Raw genomic sequence first — 24,170 nt, 5'->3', positions numbered from 1 at the left:
TATTGGTCGAAGACTTCAATTTGCCTGTTGGGTACCTGTGTACCTGTACTTGAGTGCCTGCGTCACGTAATGACGACTTCTTATTACAGTAAAGATTAAAATTCGAATACTTCTACAAAGGATCGGAATAATAGGGGGTATGGTTTGAGGCACAGTGTGAAATATTAATCATTCTTTTTCTTCAAAATTAATATCATCATGACACAACAAACGTGATAGGCATCATAGAAAGGAGTAGAAATAATCGTTGTGACCCTAACAGGTAAGACGTTCAGGTCAAAAGTCATGAGGAAGGTGTGACGCGGTGAAGCTACTGGGCCTGATAGCGCCGCGTTGGGCGTTAGCCAAGGCAATTTGCATCGCTACCCGTTTCGGAACATCGCCAAGTCTAGCCGAACAAAACCACAGAGAATTACCCTCCATTCCAATAATAATTAAAGCAAACATTTCGCAGTCGAGACGCACGTCGACGGACGTTATGGAGCTTATAAAGCATCGGCCCCAGCTCGCAATTAAGAAACGACGCGCACGTCTATTTACCGACACGGAAGAGACGCACCGCTTGCAATGGTCCATCGCGGTATGCTCCTGCAGCGACGGCGAGAGCAGAGCCAAGCGCCCGCCCGTCTAAATTAATACCTTTGATATTCGAAATATCAATATTTTAAGGGAGCTTATGAAGTGCGTCGTTGAACATGTAACATGCAGGCCTTCCGCGTTGGCAGTCCTAACGCGCTCTAACGAACCGAGTTAAACGGAATACATATAAATCTTCTGAAGCATTTATTTCCTTAGCAACAGTGTAAGAAAATATCTATATTTCGACAAAATATCATGGAAAATCAATTTAACTGTTATGTTTAGTGAATATGAACAGAATCACAAAATTATAAAATAACCGACTATTTTTTTGCATGTTTACCTAGCTTTTTTATCCTAACTGCAGATATTTTAACGCGTTATTTTGACAAAATGGAACATTAAATTATATTTACTTAGTTCAGAGCGTGTAGTACAACAGGTAGTGTTTATTTATGAGGTGGCAAAAGCTTTGATGTCGTGTTGGCTAACTTCCACACACCGCGAAGTGACTAACGCCGAGTAGCGTCGTAGAAACCTGGGAGTAACTGCCTAAATAGTGACATCGCGCGAAGATATATTGAACCCTAGATCTAAATAGCAATTTAGCTATATTAGCTATTAATAACGCAGCTATGCTGTCGGTATCAACTGAATATAAGTACTAAAGGCTTTACTCAAAATGACCCTTATCGTAGCATTCAGTCAAAGAAGTGATAGCGATTCATTAATAACGAGGGTGTAATATTCAGGTTGTTGTATTAACATGTACCTACCTAGGTAAAATTAAAAGCCAGACAAGGAAAATTTTGATAAAAAATACCTTATGATGGTAACAAGGCACCTATGCTATTTGGCAATAAAAATAATACCTACACGTTTATTATGAGGATAAATTAAGCAGAAATATAATAATTATCACAGTTATCACAAAAAGATGAAAAGGTTAACTTTTTGAAATTAAATTTTTTTAATCGACGACGGTCAGGTTTTAAAGACAATAATCAAATAATGTAGTTTACAAGATTAGAAAGATTCAGTTATTATTGGGGTGTGAAAACAAAAAAGAGTATCGGGAAATAACAGGTATAAAATGAAAAAAAAATTGGCACTGATAACGTGTTAAATGACCAATAGATTTTAGAATATGAATGATCTAAGTATACCTACCCACCCGTACGCCGTTTGTGCAATTGAAAATGTAACTTGACAAATAATGGCACTGGCGCCAGACTACCGATAGCCATTATAGATTATCGATATACAATTATTTTGAATCACTCAAACAACTTCAAACGTAAGCTTGGCTCCATATTACTGGCGCACGGAGCGTGTGCGATAGCAAATTATGAGTTTACGTCGAATCCTTCTTGAAACCCGTGCGAAAACATAACTTCAATATATTGTTGCAAATGCTACATCAACGTTCCCGATTTTTTAATACAACATTACTCTATGATTCCTACTTTATTATTGATTTATAAATCAGTAGAGGTAGGTACAATTATAAATTGTTATTTTGAGGCACGACAATTGTACGAACATGTACTCGATTTTTTCTGCGAACATATTTTAGATGTTTTTTCAAAAATTTCTTAATCATTGTCTTGTATCTTGTATCACATGTTACAACTACTTAAAATGCAAATACTAAAAAACTTTTATCCGTTTATTAACAGTCATGGAAAGTACAGATAAGAGAAACAGAAATTGTATCAAATTAACAAAATAAGGTAAGTGTTCTGTGGTATTAATGACCGCCTGAAAAACGTATTATTTAGAGGTACCTAACTACTTTGATGCTTACTACAGGGATCCCAATCGCAACCAGAGATCTAATTTTTGAACAGCTTCTTGAAACAATTTAAACTTTCTTCTAGTGCTTAACTCATTTGGCAGTCAAGAAGTAGGCTGTCTAGCCCTGTTCAGATGCTGTTTTGTGATCTTTTACAAATGTTATATGGGATAGCTTCTCATGGACCCAAGATGGTCAAGTATCTGTTTAATAAACCAACAAATCAAGTGTAAGGTATGAGAACCTTCACTCCAATATTATTAACTGCTGTTAGTGGATTGAGTAGGTAAGTACAGGGGTAAGTACAGTGTAGGGTTGCTTCCAAACATTTAATTCTGTCTGATTATTATCCATTTTTACACGCTTTTTTTATGTAGGTAATTTTTTTTACCGTGCTTGTTAGTGATCCTAAGTTGTCTGTTACTTTTTCAGTTTCTACCCGTGAGAATCTATAATTGGCTTACTATATCATATAGAATTGTTATCCCTTTGTTACAGCTGTTGATTCTCCTTCTAGTAAATAAATAAATAAATAAATAGAGAACTACCAAAGTCGTAATAACGCATGGCAACATGCATTATTATAAGCAATCACGAATTACATAGGTACTTATAGGTGAGACACTATGCTCTTCATGTATCTAACCTATTACCTGTATTGTTAACTAATATAAACTTCTTAAATAGTTTTTTTTTTTTTTTATAGGGATATAAAGAGGGATATGTAGAGAAGAATAGTTAGACATAGGCTTTGCCTGCATCTATCTCTTCTTCATTAACATATGCCTAGCCTTTCGCCAAAGTATGTTGAGATCGGCTTTGTCTTGAGTGGCTCCAGATTAGTACCAGTGTATTACATGGAGCGACCGCCATCTTCCTATATCAGGGCCGCGGTAACTATTTCGAACCATCCCGCAGCCCCGACAGGCTTTAGTCCTGGGCGACAACGTATCTGACCTCCACATCCCAGTTCCCAGGCAACCCTTAGCAAAACTGTTTAACAGACTTTCTGGCTGACCCGTAATGACTGCCAAAGAAGTTCAAGTGACAGTCGGAACTCATCAATTTTACATGCTTTCCATAGTATGGAATCCATACGGAGGAACTCACCATATCAAGATAGTGACCCATCCATAGACCGACCGAGCAAAGCGTTGCTTAACCTTATCATCGATCGACTATATTCAACTCCATGCCTTATAAATGAAAGAGTTGAACATAAACAGGGGATGTCCGTAACTGGATTTAGTCAGTCTTGAAATCTTACAGTAAATGAAACTTAAGGCGAGGAAGTGGTCAACAATAATTCCATAACCGGCACGCGCATCTAAGGCGCCAAAAGGGGTCGGAGCGTCTGAGCGGGGCGAGGATAACAATACGCGCGCTAGCTTATAACTAAAAGTCGTAAGCGACAAAATGGTTTTGTAATTTTAATATTTAGAAATGATAATTTAATAAAAATTCCTACTACAATTTTAAAGAGTATGTATATACTCAACTACTAAAAAAGTTAAGAGGCTTAAATCGGTCCCGTTTGCCCATAATATGTGAATCTCTTTTTAAAAAGAGGTATGTTTGATATATTTTTCTCTGTTATAAAAGTTACCTAATCATGTTTCTACAACTAACAAAATAAGGTTTATATCATGAACTTTCAGGTAACCAAGTTGTATTTTGATCCGTTTTGTATTTACTGAGAAAAATTGACATCCTTGGCGCCAAAAATTCCAATTCGTCCTCTTAAGTAGTTTCATTTGGATGGTTGATAATAATGATTCACGGGATTTATAATACGAAGGTGTACATTATAATCATTAAATTGGTCTTATCATACTTTATCACATCGGTACTGACGGCAGGTATATCGCGATAAGATAGCAAATGACGACAATGTGTTGTCAGTAAGAGTTCACGCTTTGAACTACTTCACTTTCTTAGTTTTATCTAGCGTTGGGAGGATTTACGTACTCTAACAAAATAAAAGTAGTATGTATGTATGTTTTAACATTTATCATAATTTAGGTGCCCTGAAAAAAAATTAGTGATTTCGTTTAGATTATCGGCGACTCGGCGTCTGACATGACACAAACTTTTTAAGTTCCGTTTCCTTAGATATCGATTGATCGACAAATGATATTGTTACGAACAATGCTTCCCCATTTTGACCTAACGCTTGTAAGAACTGAAACCATACAAGTTCCAATACAAAGCTTTGTCCTATAAGCAAGTCATGGGTTACAGTAAACACCTCTAGTGCATCAAGTTAACTATTGTCCGCTTTTTTGTATCTATTTTTGTAAATACTTGAATATTTATGATGACGTAAGTACATTATATTCATGTTATAACTATCAATAATTACCCAAACTATTGAATTACCTAGTGATACGGTTCTGGACTCATTACCACTGCCTAGTGAATTAATATTTACAAAGATTGACCAGCATTCATAAACAGGTCAATATTGAGTAGTTGATAGATACCTACTGTAGATTAATTAAACGTTTATAAATTAAAACTAAAACTTACGGCTAAGGTTAAGTATTTAGATGGAACTTACTTTAAATAATATATTTGTCCTTCTGGCGTACGAGCTTGTTCCCAACCAGGCGGGAGAGGACCAAGATCGTCAGGGATATGTGTTCCGACGTCATAGGATCTCTGTTTTGTGTGCTGATGGTGTAGCGGTGGTTGTTGATTTTGTTGTCCAGCGGCGTAAGTTTGTTGCAAGCTTGCGGGTGACGAATGTGCTCGAGAGTGCGACACCGGTGAGGCGCCAGTCGCGGACGACGATCCGAACGCCGAGTCAGCCGAGTTTTCTCGCGAGTGAGACACAGATGGCGACTTGGAACCGGTTGACGGCGGGTTAAAGAACGACTTTGGAAGCTGTCGCATTCGGAGAGGCACCTGTAGCGGTCGTTTCGAGTCCGGCTTAAGCACTGTGTCGAACAATGACTGTAGAACCGAGTCAGAATCCTGGTCCACGCGGAGGACCAGGTTCGATTTCTGTTCAGCGTCCGAGTTGAGAGCCATGGTTTACGTCGGAACGAAGAAATCTCGAAACCGACCTGGCCCACCGCTGTGACACAACACTAGCACGCGACGGGCTGGCGCGACGCCACCCGACGTTCTTGCAATATAGCGTTCGCTACGCGACTGACGCGCGCCCCGCCCGCACCGCCAAGTCTCCCTGCCCACGCGCACCCGCCGCACCACCCGCGCTGCGCATAGTATGTATGGTGCACGGACCGGTCTTCGCTTCGAGAATGATGCCCCTCACCCCGCTCACCCACTATCTCCTTGGTTAACCATAAAATAATATATTAGACACCTATAACTATTGTGGCGGAAGCTCGCAAATAGGCCTAATCATTACTTATAAACAGTAGAAATCAAATTTTATGTTAATCAACAAGATTGTCTGAATGTTGATCATGGAAAACTTACTACGATAACACCTATCCGATCTAAGTTGATGCTTATGCCAGGTATAATATTTATTTCCCTTTATATATTTATTTCAGTACCTGTTGGATAAAACCGAAATATTATACCTAGATCTGTATGTACTTCGCAATTACTAAATTTTTAATCATGTAAAAATGTAAGCTAATGTAGGTAACGTAGAAAAAAAGTAATAATATGTAGATACCTGCCATCTATGACCAAAACAATATTTATCTTAGAAAACTATATAGGGTGTGAACTTCTACAGGGCATTAACTCGGAAGATATGCATGTGTAACGTACCTGCATGCAAAGTTTACTCAGCTCAGTCTAACCAGGTCAATTAAATTTAAAAATCTAGACCACCTAGATAATTGCCTGAATATTAAAATTTCCTCGTGAAAATGGAAAACTTAGAAATCATAATAAAACATGTTTGTAATGTTACCTAAAATGTTTGGTGCGTAGACTATCTTTATCAAAAACTACACAAATATTGTTTCATGACCAGAACACATGTAAACATTTTTTGTGTAGGTGAATCTTGAACAATTGAGTAGAGGTTAAGTTTTAAATTATTGTAATTTAGTTGCGCTTGCATTGCATTATTTAACAGATTATTCATTCAATACTACATTAACACCATCTACATCTACTCATAGACCTCAGAAACAGGATTAGGCTTTCTGAAGGCAATGCACCTTCTTAGTTTGACTGCAACGGCTTAGATGGCGCCACAAACACCAGCCGGTTGATCGGTAAGTAGAGGTACAATTTCGCACTCAAGTTAAGTCAATCTAAAAAGTCGAAGAACCTATCGGAAGTCCTATTAAGTAATATCACAGTAGGTATTAGTTTGAACTGATACATCATCAAGTAATTGGACTCTGGATAGGAAGCTCCCTATGTAGAAATAATTGGGTAGGTAAAGTACCTAGGTACAGTTAACCGTGATTAACTTCTATAAGAAGTACCTACGTAAATTATATGAATACCCACACACACAGTCTTCAACTGACTGATAGGTATTTTACAAAGAAAATTGCTATATCTACAGCAAATTTAACTGGACAGAGGTTCAATCTCTGACGATATTATTAAGTAAGTATATCGTTTAGATAAATGATAAAAACGAAAACCTTAATGTTACCTACTTACATTTTGAAATCATAGAACATCCATCTCTCAACCGCATTACAACAGGCTCGACTCGATGCGAGTTTGCGCATTAGGTACCTACTCGCACTGCACTAAGTAAGTATACCTTTTTGGAAAAATATCAATAGCGATGAAGTATACAAAGCTCAACAGTATCGCTATCTTCGAACGCGCATGCGTGGTTGTAGGATGGATGGTGAAACGTCTAGCAAAATCATTACGGTGCATAACATTCAGAATAGAAACAGTGCCATAATAATAATTATGCTCTTAAAAATTAAAACATGACGCAAACAATTGACGACAACTTTGAACGTTGCTGCCGGCTCTGTGCCGAAGAACAAGATGTTACTATAATGATATTCAGTAAAGAAGCCGAAGCAATGCTTCTACAAAACAAGCTCAACAAATATTTATTAATTGAGGTAATGTAAATATTTATTTACTATACATAATTGCTTATGTGCCCGCCTGCCTATGTGGAACTTAGTCATGCGTAGGCATATACATAGATAAATGATTGTTTACAACAACAAATCCGTTTTACAGGTGGATGAAGACGACAAGTTGCCCAAAAACATTTGTATTAAGTGCTGCACAAAATTACAATCAGTTTGTGATTTTATTGATACAGCGCGGAAGGCTCAGGAAGTGCTCCTACAACGTAGTTTTGTGATAGATCGGATCATAACAGAAAAATGCATGATATCTTTAGCAACAGATGAAAAGTTTGAATCGGAAGAAAGTGTCGATAATGATAAATTTACTGAAATGGAAGTGAGTGTTGATCCAATGATGGTTCTGCAAAATTCTGCATCAACTTTCTCACCCAATTATGAGCAAAGCCCCTCAGTGGAAGACGTAACCTATCTACATGGATTGGATACAGAAAATGTCACTATAAAATTAATCAAAAAGGGAGGTTCGCATTCTGATTCAGAAGATGAAAAGGAAAAGGACAGCAATCAACCAACTTCTAATGAGAGTGGTGATGATGATGAAAAATTTGTAAAGCCCTTCCAATGCACATCATGTGACCGTAGCTTCTGCACAGACTTGGCTTTAAAAAATCATGTCTGGATTCACATTCCTGAAAACAAAGATGAGAGACACTACAATTGCCACACATGTTCAGAGGGCTTTTTTTATAAGTATGATTTAATCTCACATTTGAAGAAGCATCGAACAAATGGTGTATGTCAGCTCTGTGGAAGAATGTAAGAATTTCTTATATCAATTAGATATGAAGACTACTAAGACAAGTAAATTTAATAGCTAATTTTAAATATTTACAGGTTCCGATCAGAAAGGACTTATGTTGCTCACATGTCAGTACATTTACCATCAAGCAAGTCATATACTTGCAAGGTATGTGGGCGCTCATACAACACATGGGGAGGCCTAAAAACGCATAGTGTCACTCATAGTAGCGACAGACCTTACTCATGTGAAATTTGTATGAAGACTTTCAAAAGAAACCAGGATTTAAAAGTAAGTTAAAGACTTCAAACTTAAATATATTACTTTTAAAAGTGGTCTCTCTCTTCAAGATGCTATTTGCCTTCATGTAATAGGTTACTTAGTCTATAGTTCAACTATATTCACTGTTGGGAATCTACACTTTCCCCAAGTAGCATAAGCTATATTTTATTTCGGCTCAAATAGAAGTTGTCCCGGGAACTCTTGTGAAACTGCTAAACAGCTGTGTTTTCTTGGTAAGGAAGTGGTTGCCTATGGCAACAGGTGGAACATTGTGACAATGTACTAGTGTACAGACACAATATACATTTTAGTGACTGTCTATAACAAATTAAGTTGTTGTTGTTTCAGTTCCATGTAAACCAGCACACGGGAGCAAAACCATACAAATGTCCATTCTGTGACAAATGCTTTGCAAGTTCAGGGAATTGTTACTCTCACAGAAATAGGATGCATCCTGGGGAGAAACATGAAGGGAGCACTAAGAGAATAGTGCCTGCAGCTGCTGGAATGCCTGCACTTCGCCCGATTGCTCCAAAACCTGACCCCCCTGAGGAACCTACGGATAGCAATCTCACTATTGTAAATGGTGTTAAAAAATATAAATGCCACTTATGTGATCATAGTTTTGTGAAGAAAGAAAATTTCAATGTAAGTTTTTGGAACTGACATTAGATATTAAATTCAATTAAATAAACAGAGCTTATTAAGCAAGCAATGAGAGTAACTAAAAAATTAATTATGATTTAATATTTTTCTTTCTAGTACCACATGTACCAACACACGGGAGAAAAACCTTTCAAATGTACGTTTTGTTCGGAAAAATTCGTGACCAGAAGAGGATTACTCATCCATCATGATAATAAACATCACGGCAAGAATCGTCCACTGGGTGTCAATATAAAAACTGTATTTATCGACGTTCACGAATAATATTGACTTAAAGATTTTGAGCGTTTTTATTTATTTTTTCCTTTTGATATAGTCAGGTAGTATTGTACTTACTTAATTATATACTTAACTAAAACACGGTAAAAAAATGTTTAAAATAATGTGATATGATACGGATAGGTGTTTTATTAAAAACAAAAACAAAACTTCACTTTACAAATCTGAATTTAAATTCAACAATCAAAATTATTGACACTTGATGTTAGTTTTTTTTCTCTTTCTCTGTCTATCTGTCATCTGACATTTTTCAGGCAAAGACATCATGCTGCTGACAGCCAGCCGACTACTTGACCTAACTACGCAGCGCAGTTAAATATGTCTAGGCAAAACTAAGAACAGTGATCTTACAATGATTTAAATAATCATACATAAAACTGGTTAAAACTGAAGGGCATGCAATGTCATCCTTTTTCCGGTCAGTTTTCTTTACCTTCTTTATTGACATCATCGGTTTCATTCAGTTCGCGTTCTTCGGTGTCAAATAAACTACCAGTCAACCAGTCATCGTAGTTTTTGTAAGTAAATAGGACTTCGTACACTTCAGTTGTTCTTGTTCAATACAATTAGCATTAAACTTTACCATAATGCCTAAATGAATTTACCAGGAACATATATAAACTTAGAGCATACATATAGAATGAAATGATACATTAAACCAAACCATTAAAATCTATCGTCAAGGCAGCACCTGGCGCTCCCTAGCCTAGGCGTTCATTTTATTGCGCAATATTACGATATTGTACAACTTATTGACGTTTATGATCACTATTGAAGCTTGCGCAAAGATTTTCGTGACCAAAATTGTAATTTCATTAATTACTGAAAAACACTGTGTTTTCTTCGATGTTAACCTTGCACAGTCAATTTTGCAGTATTCGTAATATTGCGTAATTTGAATAATTTGTATTGTATCGTCTAGTTGGAGCCTAAGGCAGGGGCGCATCTCATAACCCAGTGATTTAAATAGATTAAAAATACGTAAAAGGAGTAAAGCTAAATGTTATTTTAATTTCTTAAAAACTCACTCACAAAAGAAATGTTTATTAAATGAGGGTTTTCTAAAATGGCAATCCACGAGGTGGCAGCACCGAGTCGTCAGGTCTAATAACTGTCAAAGTGCTTATCTTTACTATGAATAGTGAACGATTTTAGTGTTTTTTTTATTTTATAATTAAAGCACTGCATTATTGTTTTACTATTGCGGTTGAGTAAATAAAAAAACCTAAATCATATTGTGTTAACAAATTTTTCAACAAGCTTTTCCTTAGTACCAGTGACTTTTGCACCCTCTCTCTTAGCTCAATTTTTAGTTCGGAAACCTTATTCTGACCGTAGTCCATAATAAAATCAATAACACTTCCAATATAACAGAATTTCAATAAACAATAAGTTCGGCACCTACAATTCCATACTATTTGACAGCTGTTTGGACCAGACGCATACGTGGCGCCACCCGGTGGCAGAAAAAATTTCAAAAACCCTCATTGCTTTGAAGAACTTTATATTAACGCCAAAAGCCAAGAGTTCGAAATAATGCGAAATTGCCAATAATCACTGTAGGTATTTAAAAAGTCGATTGTCGATCGTATTTATGTGTGTGAGTGAATTATTATTATTTTTATTTTTTGTCGCATAATTCACAAGTTCCTTATAGATTAGTGTTCAATAATAACATAAATATTCTATTTCTTCATGTTATGTCGACCTTCAGAAATGACCTTTAAACTTTATAGTCAATAGGATCCAAATGCGCATGCGTAGATTTATCCGTCAAATTTTGTTTGGCGCGCTGATAACTAAGACCACTTGATCACGATGAAATTACTTATTTTAGTCGTACGGCAGATACCATATATAGCTCACGTTTCTAATAATCTCTGCACTAGCGTAATCACTTACAACGAAAATGTCTAGTCAAGAATTAAATATCAAGAGAAAGATGGCACGACAGAATAGTATTGTGCAACCTTTGTTGACTGGTAAGTAAATTATAAATTATTTTGGAGCGAATTTTAATTGTCAAATGTACTTTAAAACTAATAAAGTAATCTTAGTGTTGTGTAGATAATAATGAAGGTTTTGACTTCCTTGTGTCTATTTAATTCCGTGATACTTTTACCTTCTTGACACTGGTTTCATATAAACTTTTAATTATTAAAAAAATCCAAGTTAGTTTTTCTAATGCAGTTTTTTATTATTTTGGGTTCAGTATTATACTCAATTAGCCTATAGTTATACTGTTGCTAATAAAATCCAATAAAAATCATTTATTTATTTTGTTTCCAATAATTTTAATAAGCTAGAACTTGTATACCTAGTTGTGTGATCAGACTTCAGAAGGTTTCTGGGTAGGTGCTTAAAATTATCTTTATTGTACTTCATATTTATTTAAACATTTGGTACTGTAATCTTTAATACTTATTATCATTAAAATCTTAAAAAAACAATGTTCTCTTCAGATCTGTATCAAATAACCATGGCTTATGCCTACTGGAAATCTGGAAAAGTCAATGATGTGGCTGTATTTGATTTATTTTTCCGCACAAATCCTTTCCAAGGAGAATTTACTATTTTTGCCGGTCTAGAGGAGTGCTTGAAGTTTTTGGAAAACTTTCACTATTCTGATAGTGGTATGTACTTTTTTAAAATATACTCTTTTCTAATATATCTTTTAAGTATTTGGAGATATATATTTTTATATTTTTCAGATATTGAATATTTGAAGCGAACTTTACCGGAAAATATAGAACCAGAATTTTTTGCTTACTTGAAAGATTTAACTTGCAAGGACATAAGAGTGAGTGCTATTGAGGAAGGTTCAGTCGTATTTCCAAGGTTTGCAATAATTTTTCATTATTATTATGTTTTTAAACTGAATTATCACACTGTAAAACCAATTTATAAATCTATGCAATACCCGAATAAGCTTTAAGTGTTGACAAAGTTAATTAATTTATAACAACTTGTATTTAAATAAGAAGTTAACATTGGAAACCCAACATACTGTTACAATTTCTCTGTCAGTATCATTACTATTTTGATGCTATACAATGAACTTACCTATCATTTAAGAGCTTAATGCAATAAGGTCTCGCATAAAAAAAAATGGGCAAATAGAAGGTGAAGGACTAGTCATTCTTTTTGAAATACTAAAACAGTAATCAGGTTTTAATACTTGTTTCATAAATCAGTACAAAAGCTCCCCAATAGCACCGTCATTATGAGGAGGATATAATTTTAGCACTGTTTATAATATTTGTTACCAGCTGTTTCCCATGTTTTGAGAGAAGTACTGTCACAAAAACAAATTAATAAAATTACTGTCCTTGTGCCAAAAATAAATTAAAAAGAAAATTGTAATCACACAAAGTCTGCTAATTTGCCTTTATATTGTTAGATAGTGATTGTTAGAACTACTCCATGTACCCAGATAAAATATAGCCTATGTAACTTGAGGAAATTGTAGCTACCCAATTGTTAAATTGTTGTTAAATGTTTTGGAGCTTTTATAGTAGAAACAAAAATATGTTTCCTTTTTGTTATATTAGTACAGTTAAGATTAAATTATCTGTTTATATTTTGTTGTTGTTTTATGACGCTGTATCTTGCAGGGTGCCCTTATTGAGAGTTGAAGGACCTTTAATTGTAGCACAGCTGTTGGAAACGACTTTGTTAACTCTTGTCAACTTTGCAAGGTAAGTTACTTGCTATCACATATTCGCATATTGCAATATTGACGCATTTATAGCGGGTTACGAAAACTGTCGCGTTAATACCTACTTCGCCTTGTGTAAATTTTATATATACTTACATAAAGTTTTGTTCTCGATAACCATTTCAACAGTAAAGTTTTTTTCCTCTCAGCAATTTTATCGTTATCGATTTAGTCGGTTTGAGATTTTTTAGTCCGTAGAGAAAAAAGTCGCTATCGGTACTTTATTATGATGTTTATCAGTTATTTTTATCTTATTTTTTTATTTAAGAGCAATCGAAATATCAACCATATGGATACCCACATAAAGAAAGAAGTATTTAGTCGTTTTCCACTTTTTCAATTACCAGGAAACAACTACACACACTCAGATAAAAAGTATCCCACGGCTAGCTAAGCTCCGTAGATATTTCTTTAATTTGGGCCCATAGTTCCTTCCTGAGATTAGAGCAAAACGCCCTCAGTTCAGAAAATTTAACTTGAAAAAGCATGTTGACACCTTTTTGGGAGCCCAAAATCTGCTATGAGCTTTTAGAGCTCTCGTATAAGCTGAAATGACAATCATTATGAACAATACATTAAATAGAAATGACCTTGTTATTGGTAATTCAGTTGTTTGTTTGACTGACTAAAATGTAGCTGAATTCTTCTTCATAAAACGTCCACATCATCAAACCACCTGCTCACTCTCTCACAAAGCATCATACTTAGGTACTTTCCAAGGCTTTTATTTTCGCGCCCTCTATCATTAAGTATGTATCCAACGGCGGATCCAGGGGGTAGGTCACAAGGTCATGACCTCCCCCTGGGCCAGGTTCAGGACCTAAGAGGACCAATAATTGAAATGGTTAAACACGATGTTTTATGTTTTTGTTATAAGTATAAGATAATTTTTATTCCGAGTGAATAGGTATACCTACATAGTTACAGGTAGAGTAGTTTTGCTGAAGAATTCGTGCTCGCAACGCTCGCTCTCTATTCTTTATTTACTCTTTATCCGTACTCAAAAGGAGGAAACGAGACCCTGTTACTAAGAATCCGCTGTCCGGGTTGTCTACATTACATGCTGTATCTCATGCAGGGCCGTCTTAACCTATGCAGCAGGGTGTGCGAATAACCCGGGCGCCTCGATATCAGGGGCGCCGCGGGACGCCCCACCACCAGGAAATATCGAAGAAATTACACCCGTTCGATAAGGAAGTTCCACATTGTATCATGATACTGACAAAAAAGTCGCCTTCGCTTTGTTGGATTGATCATTTTGATTATTTTTAACTTTTAACATCCTCCAACTAAGTGAAAAAATTCTAGCTCGCTACGCTCGCGAGTAAATGATTATATAATGTCTGTACTGTATTTCTGATTGTTTATTATTTTTATTGACGCACCGAATCAACGAACACAAATGGCACTCGCTCTAATCACGGTTCCTTTTTATTTGTACGTAATTTCCAGTCTGATTTGTGAGTCTTCAAACAAATAATTTTAAAAAGTTCGCGCTCGCTGCGCTCGCGGCTACTTGTTGCTTTACAATGTACTTCATCAGGTGCTTTTGTGTCGTAGGCTCAAAAAATTTCGCGCTCGCTTCGCTCGCGCTGTACTATATGTCCCTTGCCTTGATAACTTCATAAGTCAAATATAGCGCTTTCGACTGCTTGTTACTTTACAGCGCTTTTTAAAACTTAAGAACTTTTTGTGTCCCATTATTAAAAAATTTGCGCGCTCGCTTCGCTCGCGCTAATTTTTACAGTTGCGTTGTCCGGTCTCGACATTCATAACTTCAATCTGGCTAACAGTTTGAGCCTACAATGATTTGGAAACATTTTTTTAACTCCTTTTCCTACCAAAAAGTGACTTTCGTTCGAACTTTCTTATTTATATTCCTTGTAAAGTACTTCGATCAATCTGTACTACTCAAAATCTTTCAATAGATACATAGGTGGCGCTTGGGTGATGATTGCACCCAGGCGCTACATGAGCTAGAGACGGCCCTGATCTCATGAACACTTACCAATAGTAAAACAATTGAAGTTTTCACAGAAAATGTTTTACTGTTGCTGCAATAAAAAACGTACGCGCCCTTTTCTGCGTACACAATACTTTTCAAACGTTTAGTCTTCAACTTGAAAAAATTCTCACGCTTGCTATGATCGCGCTTTCTTGTATTTGTGCTGTATATTTGTTACACAGCAAGAAAGCGTTTTCATCTACTTTTAGTCCTCGAACTGAAAAAAAATTTTCGCGCTCGCTTAGCTCGCGTTTTTTTCAATTTCATATCTGTGATTATGTCCAAGAAATCGCGTTCGCTCAGCTCGGACCATTTTCTACATAAAAACACTTTTTTTAACCTTAGTCCTCGACCTGAACAAAAATGTTCGCGCACCTTCTCATTATACATCAATGGTAAATCATACTTGTCAAGGCTTATAATATGTTTCCTTACTCTCTCATTATGCATAAACAGCTAAATCATACTTGTCAAGGCTTATATGTTCAGATATGAATATTTGCTCTTCGATAGTCGGTATACTATCTCACTTATCAGATAGTATGCAAGCATGGATGCCTCGGATAATTACTAGCTATCTTTCATTAGTTTGACTATAGGTACCTACCTACCTGTCTTGTAATTGGGTCGTTAAGCACTAGCATAGCTTACTATGTCACAGTAGTGCTAATATGCTTTATCTACTCAAGTGCCAGTTACATCAGACAAATGTATTAATTAAAAGATATCAGTGCCCACGTACTCTACCCTAAACAATCGAGCTGAACCTACCTACGCTCCAAGGACGTATTCATTGTTCAATCGACAAAAACGCCTTGTGACAAAACTAATTAACCTCAAAGCCAAGTAGGACTCGTACCCACATTACACAAACAACTACCAGTTTATATGCACACAATTTCATTTTAAGTACCTATATGTTGAAATTGGATACCCTTATCGTTGAAAAAAATGCAATGTTGTTTTCTAAAGTAATTTGTTTGTAGGCACGACTAATTAATGATATGCAATGATTATGCGTACCTATGTACATTAAGTCTAAGCAGCCATTTCGTGGTGACGCGGCTATTTTATATTGTTAGGTATATAATATACTTTCTTCTTGGTCTTCATAAAAATACCTTCTCCTTAACAATACTCACTTCATGTAAATCATGTTTTTAAGTTCTTGCTTTTCTTTCAGTTTGATGGCAACAAACGCTGCACGATATAGAATGGTCGCTGGAAAGAATGTTTCTTTACTTGAATTTGGTTTACGAAGAGCCCAAGGCCCAGACGGTGGATTGTCAGCCTCGAAATATGCTTATATTGGTAAAATCCTACTTTTTTATTATCAGCTTAATTATTCTGCAGACAAAGTTGCTTTGTTCATATATTTTGGAGCTAAATGATATGTTGGGTATATTGTATAGGGGCGCAAATGAACTGGTCTGTTATTGATTGTATTAGCGTGTTTTTGCGCAGCTCAGGCGGCTAGCGAACCCGGTACCTGGTACGAGGCTCGCGGACGCCATTCAAACTTGTGCAATATAAAACACCCTGCCGCGCCATTGACTCATAAAAATCCCCAATAGCGAATATACTTTTCGTTAATAGGTTTAATCAGGCAAGTTTCGCGAACCTTGCCCTTGAATGTCTCACCTGCTCGGTACTCTTGTACTGCCTGCTACCAAACTTTTAAATTACTTTTTGCTAACCTGCTCGAATGAGGGATGATACCTTTATCCAAACTGCTTAGTCATTGTATACATATAGGTACTACTTACGTAAACACTTCGGTCAACTATGGTACTACTTCCAATTTGTAGAGCTGCTAGATTGCTAATGCTATACCAATTTGTTTCAGGTGGATTTGATGGCACAAGCAACGTACTGGCGGGTAAAATGTTCAATATCCCGGTGCGAGGGACGCACGCGCACTCGTTTGTGACGTCGTTCAGCACCCTGCAGGACTTGCACTCGGTGACCATCCGACACGCACAGACGCAGGAGCCGAGCAACCTGCTCGAGCTGTCGCTAGAGTGGCGCAAGCGAGTGTCGGCCGTCATAGATATCTCTCCGGAGGAAGCGAGCGACGGTGAACTAGCTGCCCTCATATCCTATGCCCTAGCATTCCCGTCGGGTTTCTTGGCTCTAGTGGATACGTACGATGTCAAGAGGTATAATTTTCAAGGCTTACCGTCACGACACAGGCAGCATAATATGAATGGGCATTCTGGCTACAATAGCAACTGTGGAACCAATGGTACTAGAGTACTCAAATCACCGACTATACATAGTACATATGGATATAGCACGGTCGAACGCACACTGAGGTAAAGATGCAAATAGACAACTCATTGACATTTGGTGTCTGATAAACTTATATTATTGTTTTGCATTTTCATTTATATTTTAAGTTTTGTGAAGTTTTCATTGTTACTTAGAATTGTTCTGTGTACTGGCAAGCCCAGTTGTTGCAATATCATTTGACATCTCCATCGTTAGGGGGGCATGAGACCATAACACTGGGAGGAATGACATATGCAAGCACACATTCTAACTAACACATGCGCCGGGATTATCTGGGAATACCTAACAATCATGGCCGTAGTAAACAATTTTATGTTTTATTTCGCTTTTTCAGTGAAGCGTATATGGACGGCGCTTCATGTACAACCGAATGTAAATAAATGAGAACACGTCCTACGAGAATTTTATATTTGCTTCAGTGTGACGTATTGTCGTGCCCTATATGCAAGATTAGGGGCAATGTTAGTCATTGGGCACAGTTGCATTGTATAGGGATATGCACACATTCACTGTACTCAAGCCGGTATTGCATGTATAGCTACCATCATGCACCTTATATAAACATAGTAAGAAACTGGATATTTTATTTATATTTTTATGTGACTTTATTTTCAACGAATGTAGTGAACAAACTGTAGTAAACACATTGTATGGCTACGTATTCGCAAATGAACTCATACATACCTTTAACACAACCACGACACGTTGCATAGGTACGGTATAAGTAGGAACTGTATGTATGTAGTTGCAGAGGTACCCCAAACAGCACACCCTGTAACGGATAGCGTAATTGATACCAGTACTTTGAATTATCACTCTTACCTATACCTATATTGAACTAATGTTTCTTAACAGGAGTGGTCTGCTAAACTTCTGTGCTGTGGCCCTAGCTCTAAACGACTGTGGCTACAGAGCCGTGGGTATCCGTATCGACAGCGGTGATCTGGCTTATTTGTCTGTACTAGCACGGGACACCTTCGAGAGCATCGCCGAAGCTTTCAAACTGCCCTGGTTCTCTAAACTAACCATTGTAGCTTCGAACGACATTAACGAGGAAACTATACTGAGCTTGAACGAACAAGGACACAAAATCGACTGCTTCGGAATTGGAACACATCTAGGTAATGTGATCCTTACCTACATAATAAAAAAAATCTACACTTTGTGTCATTTTATGTACTTACAAACCTATTCATACAATACTAACAATCACAGTAATGCATAGTTTCCGGAAAGGAACAATTCACTCATTATGAGACATTGTGCTGAACTGGTACTTTTTGCTGATAACATAACTACTATGACTCAAGAGTAATATGGTACAAGGAAACATCCATTTAATAAAATTGTTTAGATGTCGTGCCACAGTGAACTCAACGTTGTTTGTTATTTGTTTTACAGTAACGTGTCAACGCCAGCCCGCCTTAGGCTGCGTTTACAAATTAACAGAAATTAACGGACAGCCGCGCATCAAACTGAGTCAAGATGTTGGGAAAGTCACTATACCCGGCCACAAAGAGGTACGGCGACACTACTTAAGTACAATTATAATTATTAATGGAACGTTTTCAGTTGATGAGGTCATACCGTTATCAGAGCAAATAGATTGATACTCCCGCTTGTTTATGAGTACGATAATGACAACAGGCTTGTTTGTCATTAAGTTGGTGTGCAAATACAAATGAAAACGAACGTTATCTTGATTAAAATAGTGTTTAATGAAGTTAGGAGACTAATGCTGCTTTGATTGAACTTTAACTCTAATCGGTTACAAGTTATCTCAGTAATCGTTTCGTTCGACTGACATTATCGTGGCCCGTCGCCCAATATTACGTTCGCGACTATGCAGATATCGATAAAACTATGATTTGATGAGATTACGTTGGTAGGAACGGAATATCGAATAACGTACGGCCCTGAACCGATGCGTGTTATCAAAGAGAAAAATATACGATTGTCATGAATACCAATACATAGATATAGCTGGTTAAAGTATCATTGCACGACACAAGGTCTTGTGAATTACTAATACTTTGTCAGCTTTATTGATTGTTCAAAGACTAGTATTTACCATCGATTTACTAGACTGCTATGGATGTTTGAAAGGCAATATAGATACCCATTGTTTCATAATCCTCTGCGACAAAATAAATATTGTGCCTCTGCCAAGCAAATTGTCTATCAAAGTTAATTTACAGAATCTATTTAATTATACCGGATTGTTATACGCCTTAAACAGATGCTGAAGGTTGAACAGAATATAATTATCAATCACATAAGAATTCGTATATAAAAAACTTAATGTACTGACCTGCACAATAATATCAAATTCTTTTGAATATAGGTACTTAATCATAACTAATGTTCGTTTTCCTTGAGTAGGTATTTTATTTTACCTGCATACCAAATGAGATCATATTCTATGGTATTATTCAGTTTCCTTATTTGGCGTCAAAAATATATTTAACTGATGCCTATTTTTCCAAATACTTTTTTACTCATTAAACTGTCATTCTCTTTTGTAAGTCTTTATTTTTATAATAAATATATATATATATCGATAAGTTAACCTTTTCTGTACTAATCAGTCGTAAATCTTATTTCAGGCTTACAGACTATTCGGTGCGGATGGTCACGCTCTGATCGACTTGCTACAGCGTTCATCGGAGCCCGCCCCCGAGGTCGGACAAAAGGTGCTCTGTAGGCATCCCTTCCAAGAGTCTAAACGCGCTTACGTCATCCCCAGCAAAGTTGAACATCTATACAAGGTTAGTTCATTATCTCTTCTCAGAATTATTAAGGAAAGAATAAATCTTATTATTGATGCGTCAACTAAATGTTATGTATGGGTTTTAGTGATTACCTACCTTGTAATATAGCATGGTTATTTTAACTTAAATGAGTCATTTTTTTCCAGTAACTTGTGTAGATTAAAAATAAATTGAATATGAAGTAGATTCTTAAATTCGATGCATTATTTGCTTAATTTTTCACCTACAAAAATGCATCCGTTCAATTTTTACTTGCATTTGTCTTATAGGTACGAAAAAAACATTTTATTACAATCACTATTTGGTTCACTTAATCCAAAGCAATATAATTTTACAGGTGTATTGGAAGGATGGCCTCATTTACTCGATGCCGAAACCATTACACGAGGTGCGAGAGCGGGTACAATCGTCACTAAGAACTCTGCGACAGGACATCAAGAGGAATTTGAACCCCACCCCTTACAAGGTCTGTAAATATCAATATAAATCATCCATTAACTTCGAGAAACAATGAACATTATTCAGCATGAAACAGTGCCACTGTGTGCTAGATACTTATCTTAAATTCTAAGTTAATAGTCTGACCATTTTGAACCTTACATATCTAGTCATAAGTACTATTGCAAAGAAAATATTTATTCTGTCTGTACCATAAATTTTCAAGCAAATTGGCAAGAATTTGCATATGACGATTTGGTAATGTGCAACTAAAGTATGTTTTCTCCCATGTTCCATTGTCTAGAGTCTAGACTCTAGTAAATAATGTTTTGCTTAGTATAATTTTGCGGTGATAACAGAGAATGTATTATAGAAAAGATCTTATTAAACAAAAAATACTTTATAGAACCAATTAAGGCTTCCGTTTCTATTAAATATTCTACATATTTTATATCATGAAAAACTAAAACAACAAAAAAAAAATATTATAAAAAGTAATAACAATTTTACAGGTGGCAGTCAGTGATGATTTGTACAATTTCATCCATGATTTGTGGCTCCAGAATGCACCTATTGGAGAGTTATCATGAAAGGAACGTTAATATCCACCTTCTACTAAAAGAAGAAAATCTTAAGAGCTTGGTAAACCTTCTCTAAGGAACACAACGATAATGTCACAAGTCTATAAACTTATTTATGAAAATTTGACAAAATATATATTGTATTTTAAATACTGTCGTATATGTAGCATATGCATGAATACCTACTGTTAATAAGGAAAACTTAATTCATCCTTATTTAAGTACACAATATTTTTATTGGATTGTCTTCACAAAAGAAGTTTAAACTTAAATTAGGATTAAAATAGTTATCTTATATATTGGCTATTTTAAACTTGATAACTTCATTGAGGGAGACTTAAAATATTTGTTATATTAAAAAATATCTAAGATAGAAAGACATTTTAGTCCGGGAACAATCAATAGTATAATTTTATATTTACCTATTCAAACTTGGTATTTTTTAACAATATACAATGGATTCTTACACATATTTTGATAAATAGGCTTTGAATAATAAATATAGGCTTTCGCCTGAATGAAATAAAAAGCTTGAAGCTGAAACAACATTGCGTCAGCTTGCGCAATTCTTGCAATGTTGATGTGAATTATGGCCTAATATAATATTACTGGTATCGTACTGTAATCTGCCACGTTATAATTTATCTAGATAGTATGTGGCAGCCAGTTCGTTATAAATTATAACGTTGTACTTATCATTGCAACCGTTTCAAATTCCAAGTTTATTCCTGTACTAGTCAAATAGAACAATGTGTTTTTCACTAATTTTAAAGTAACAAAAAATAGTTTAGTTTTATATAATTATCAAAATTATTTAAATGAATGTTGCATTCCTTCACTTTGAATATTGAAGCTTAAACCAAAGGATTTATGGCAATTTCTTATGTGTAGTACACTCGTGTCTTGTAATCCCTTGCCATTTGTATATGAAGTGTTCCATTGAACTTATGCAGTTATAGTATACCTAGTAATCTTCATTACATTCGCAGAGTAAATATTATTTAGATATAATATTGAAGTTGTATGAAGTAGCTTTTAACCTTTTGAACGCCAATGTCGGCTATAGCCGACATGAGCAAGCGTGCCCTGTGCGCCAACGACGGCTACACTCGACAAAAAACAGGTCGCAGAAAAATACAAAATAAACCTATTAAATCATTACTTTTATGTATTTTTTAGTAGATATTTAATTAAGATTTTCGGTCTTGGCGTACAGGGCATAGGAATACCGATATGGCGTGGCGGTGAAAAGGTTAAAGGTTTAGTTAAGTTTCGAAGAGAGATACAGTAACATTTTGTACAAATTATGTATTTATTACAAAACATAGTGCATTTAGTTCACCTTTAGGTAGAGAGTAGATGAAGGGAAGTGATATTAGGTTATTGATTTGGTTGTTATTGGTGGAGGAAATTTGTTGTTGTGATAATATATAAATTTTATGAAATATGTTTAATCTTATAAAAGTGTTATCAACACATATAAATATCATGGACCTTTCAGAACTGGTTTCTGGTTTTTAGTTAATATGTTTAGAAAACCCTGAAATAGCTGTATAGTTTTTGTATACCTACTTAAAACATGTGAATATTGACAATTTAAAATTGTCAGTTGAAGCTGGATAATGATGTGTTCTAGGTTTTAGCTAGCATTTGCAAAGGCATGATAGAAATAGTAACAGAAAATATGTATATCTTATGGCTTTGTCACGTGCAAATGAGTTTTATATTTAGGTATACCTTCTGAAAATATATGCAATATTATATAATAACTTTTAAGAGTACCCCTAAAATTGGTAATGAACGTACAGCGTCGATCGTCACCACACCCACGTTGAAACATGCGCATTCAGTAAGAATGCACTCTGATATTATAAGAATGGTATTTAGTCTGGCACTAATGCTGTTGAGTTTGCACAGATTTCAGACCAATCTATGTATGGACATTTATGAATAGCACTGTGCATTTTGTCCAAACAGTTTACTCCAATTTCATTTGAATGTGTGTCCAAACTTCAATTATTCTGTTGTATATTTACCCAGTATGCAAACTTTACCTTTTAAATATGGGTAAAAGTAACAGTCGTGCAAGTTTTAAACTATGCCTATTCTTGAAATGTACACATGACTTTTTATCGATTTTTAAGAATTTTTAAGAAATAAATGATACCACAGTAATTGTGAACATATAAAGAAGATACTTTATTAAGCAATGTAATTAAACTCGGTTTGAGAATTAATGCTCTGTAAATAGTTCCGTAAAGTTTCTTGGCACTCCGTCCGTTTAATAGAGGACATTGGCTTACGAAGAAAAAATAATAGCGTCGCATAATCCAACTAATTTATTAAGTGTAGGGTGTTTTTGTGTACGGAAATCCTTTAAGAAAACTTTTGTGAATTTAATGTAAGTAATATAAATATCCTTTTAAAAATTTCGAGTAGTAAAAAAGAAAGTACATTATTTTATGGGAATGATGTATAGAATAGTCAAGACACTGCATGAACTTTAAAATATATGTTCTGTGTAGGTTAGCACAAGCACTGGCCTGTTCACGGTGTTTTCTGTGCCTTTGAAATTTGAATATAGCTATTAAGATAAACACAGTTTTTTATTATTTTGAATGTATTTTAGAAGGTTGCTTATCTACATAGTAAAACTTGGGTGAAATTGAATGTTAATAAATAACATACTTTTGTAATGAAGTCTTTTATTATTACTGATACTAACGAAAACAGAATGAAATACCATGTGTGAATTGCTATCCCTTTGGGCACTTTACTAATCCTCTGCTGTGCATTGAGATGGAGCGTCGAAATGCCCATAGGTGAAATTTTTAGGAATTTGAGAATTTCCATCAGCCCTGTTAGTACGTTTCCTAAACAGTGCAAATTTATTTATTCACCGTGTAGGGTTAATATTGTAGGTTGCGCAATGCTTTATTCTTACCCGACTTAAAAAAAG

At 35.6% G+C, this 24,170-nt stretch overlaps 3 protein-coding genes across 9 annotated transcripts in view; 2 read left to right on the top strand and 1 right to left on the bottom strand.

Moving 5' to 3' along the window:
* The window catches only part of LOC110378927 (transcriptional coactivator YAP1), a 32,882-nt gene extending 27,289 nt beyond the window's left edge, over positions 1-5,593 (bottom strand). For 2 of the 5 annotated variants that reach the window (XM_021338377.3, XM_021338380.3), the window contains exon 1: positions 4,935-5,592. In XM_021338377.3, the coding sequence (XP_021194052.1) occupies positions 4,935-5,407 (473 nt within the window). In that variant the 5' untranslated portion in view covers positions 5,408-5,592. Of the gene's footprint in view, positions 1-4,934 lie in introns of all 5 variants that reach the window. The other 3 variants (XM_021338376.3, XM_021338378.3, XM_021338379.3) reach the window with 2 other exon arrangements.
* Positions 5,594-7,040: 1,447 nt separating this feature from the next.
* LOC110378913 (gastrula zinc finger protein XlCGF57.1) lies at positions 7,041-9,418 on the top strand. The gene is made up of 5 exons (XM_049836491.2): positions 7,041-7,404; positions 7,529-8,196; positions 8,275-8,470; positions 8,810-9,109; positions 9,224-9,418. Exons 1-5 carry the CDS (start codon positions 7,264-7,266, stop codon positions 9,389-9,391), a joined length of 1,473 nt encoding a protein of 490 aa, XP_049692448.2. The 5' UTR covers positions 7,041-7,263; the 3' UTR covers positions 9,392-9,418.
* Positions 9,419-10,916: 1,498 nt separating this feature from the next.
* LOC110378903 (nicotinate phosphoribosyltransferase) lies at positions 10,917-23,907 on the top strand. 3 transcript variants are annotated; one of them, XM_064043607.1, is made up of 12 exons: positions 10,917-11,006; positions 11,244-11,388; positions 11,869-12,039; positions 12,118-12,244; positions 13,021-13,104; positions 16,313-16,440; positions 16,976-17,444; positions 18,277-18,542; positions 18,823-18,941; positions 20,028-20,189; positions 20,530-20,658; positions 21,143-23,907. In XM_064043607.1, exons 2-12 carry the CDS (start codon positions 11,316-11,318, stop codon positions 21,218-21,220), a joined length of 1,806 nt encoding a protein of 601 aa, XP_063899677.1. In that variant the 5' UTR covers positions 10,917-11,006; positions 11,244-11,315; the 3' UTR covers positions 21,221-23,907. The 3 variants fall into 3 exon arrangements, with proteins under 3 accessions (XP_063899677.1, XP_021194013.3, XP_021194015.3); XM_021338338.3 differs by having other exon boundaries at positions 10,964-11,388; XM_021338340.3 differs by having other exon boundaries at positions 10,966-11,388; positions 16,976-17,288.
* The last annotated feature ends 263 nt before the right edge of the window (positions 23,908-24,170 follow it).

Source organism: Helicoverpa armigera, chromosome 3 (assembly GCF_030705265.1).
Source record: "Helicoverpa armigera isolate CAAS_96S chromosome 3, ASM3070526v1, whole genome shotgun sequence".
Taxonomy (NCBI): Eukaryota; Metazoa; Arthropoda; class Insecta; order Lepidoptera; family Noctuidae; genus Helicoverpa; species Helicoverpa armigera.
This window is presented reverse-complemented; position numbering and strand designations above follow the sequence as displayed.

Excerpts from the sequence above, each read along its gene's own strand:
- LOC110378913 (XM_049836491.2), top strand. The coding sequence starts at position 7,264 with ATGACGCAAACAATTGACGACAACTTTGAACGTTGCTGCCGGCTCTGT. Across the intron at positions 8,471-8,809 it reads AAAGAAACCAGGATTTAAAA|TTCCATGTAAACCAGCACAC; the intron begins GTAAGTTAAAGA and ends TTGTTGTTTCAG. Across the intron at positions 9,110-9,223 it reads TGAAGAAAGAAAATTTCAAT|TACCACATGTACCAACACAC; the intron begins GTAAGTTTTTGG and ends TTTTCTTTCTAG.
- LOC110378903 (XM_064043607.1), top strand. The coding sequence starts at position 11,316 with ATGTCTAGTCAAGAATTAAATATCAAGAGAAAGATGGCACGACAGAAT. Across the intron at positions 16,441-16,975 it reads CTCGAAATATGCTTATATTG|GTGGATTTGATGGCACAAGC; the intron begins GTAAAATCCTAC and ends AATTTGTTTCAG. Across the intron at positions 18,543-18,822 it reads CGGAATTGGAACACATCTAG|TAACGTGTCAACGCCAGCCC; the intron begins GTAATGTGATCC and ends TTTGTTTTACAG.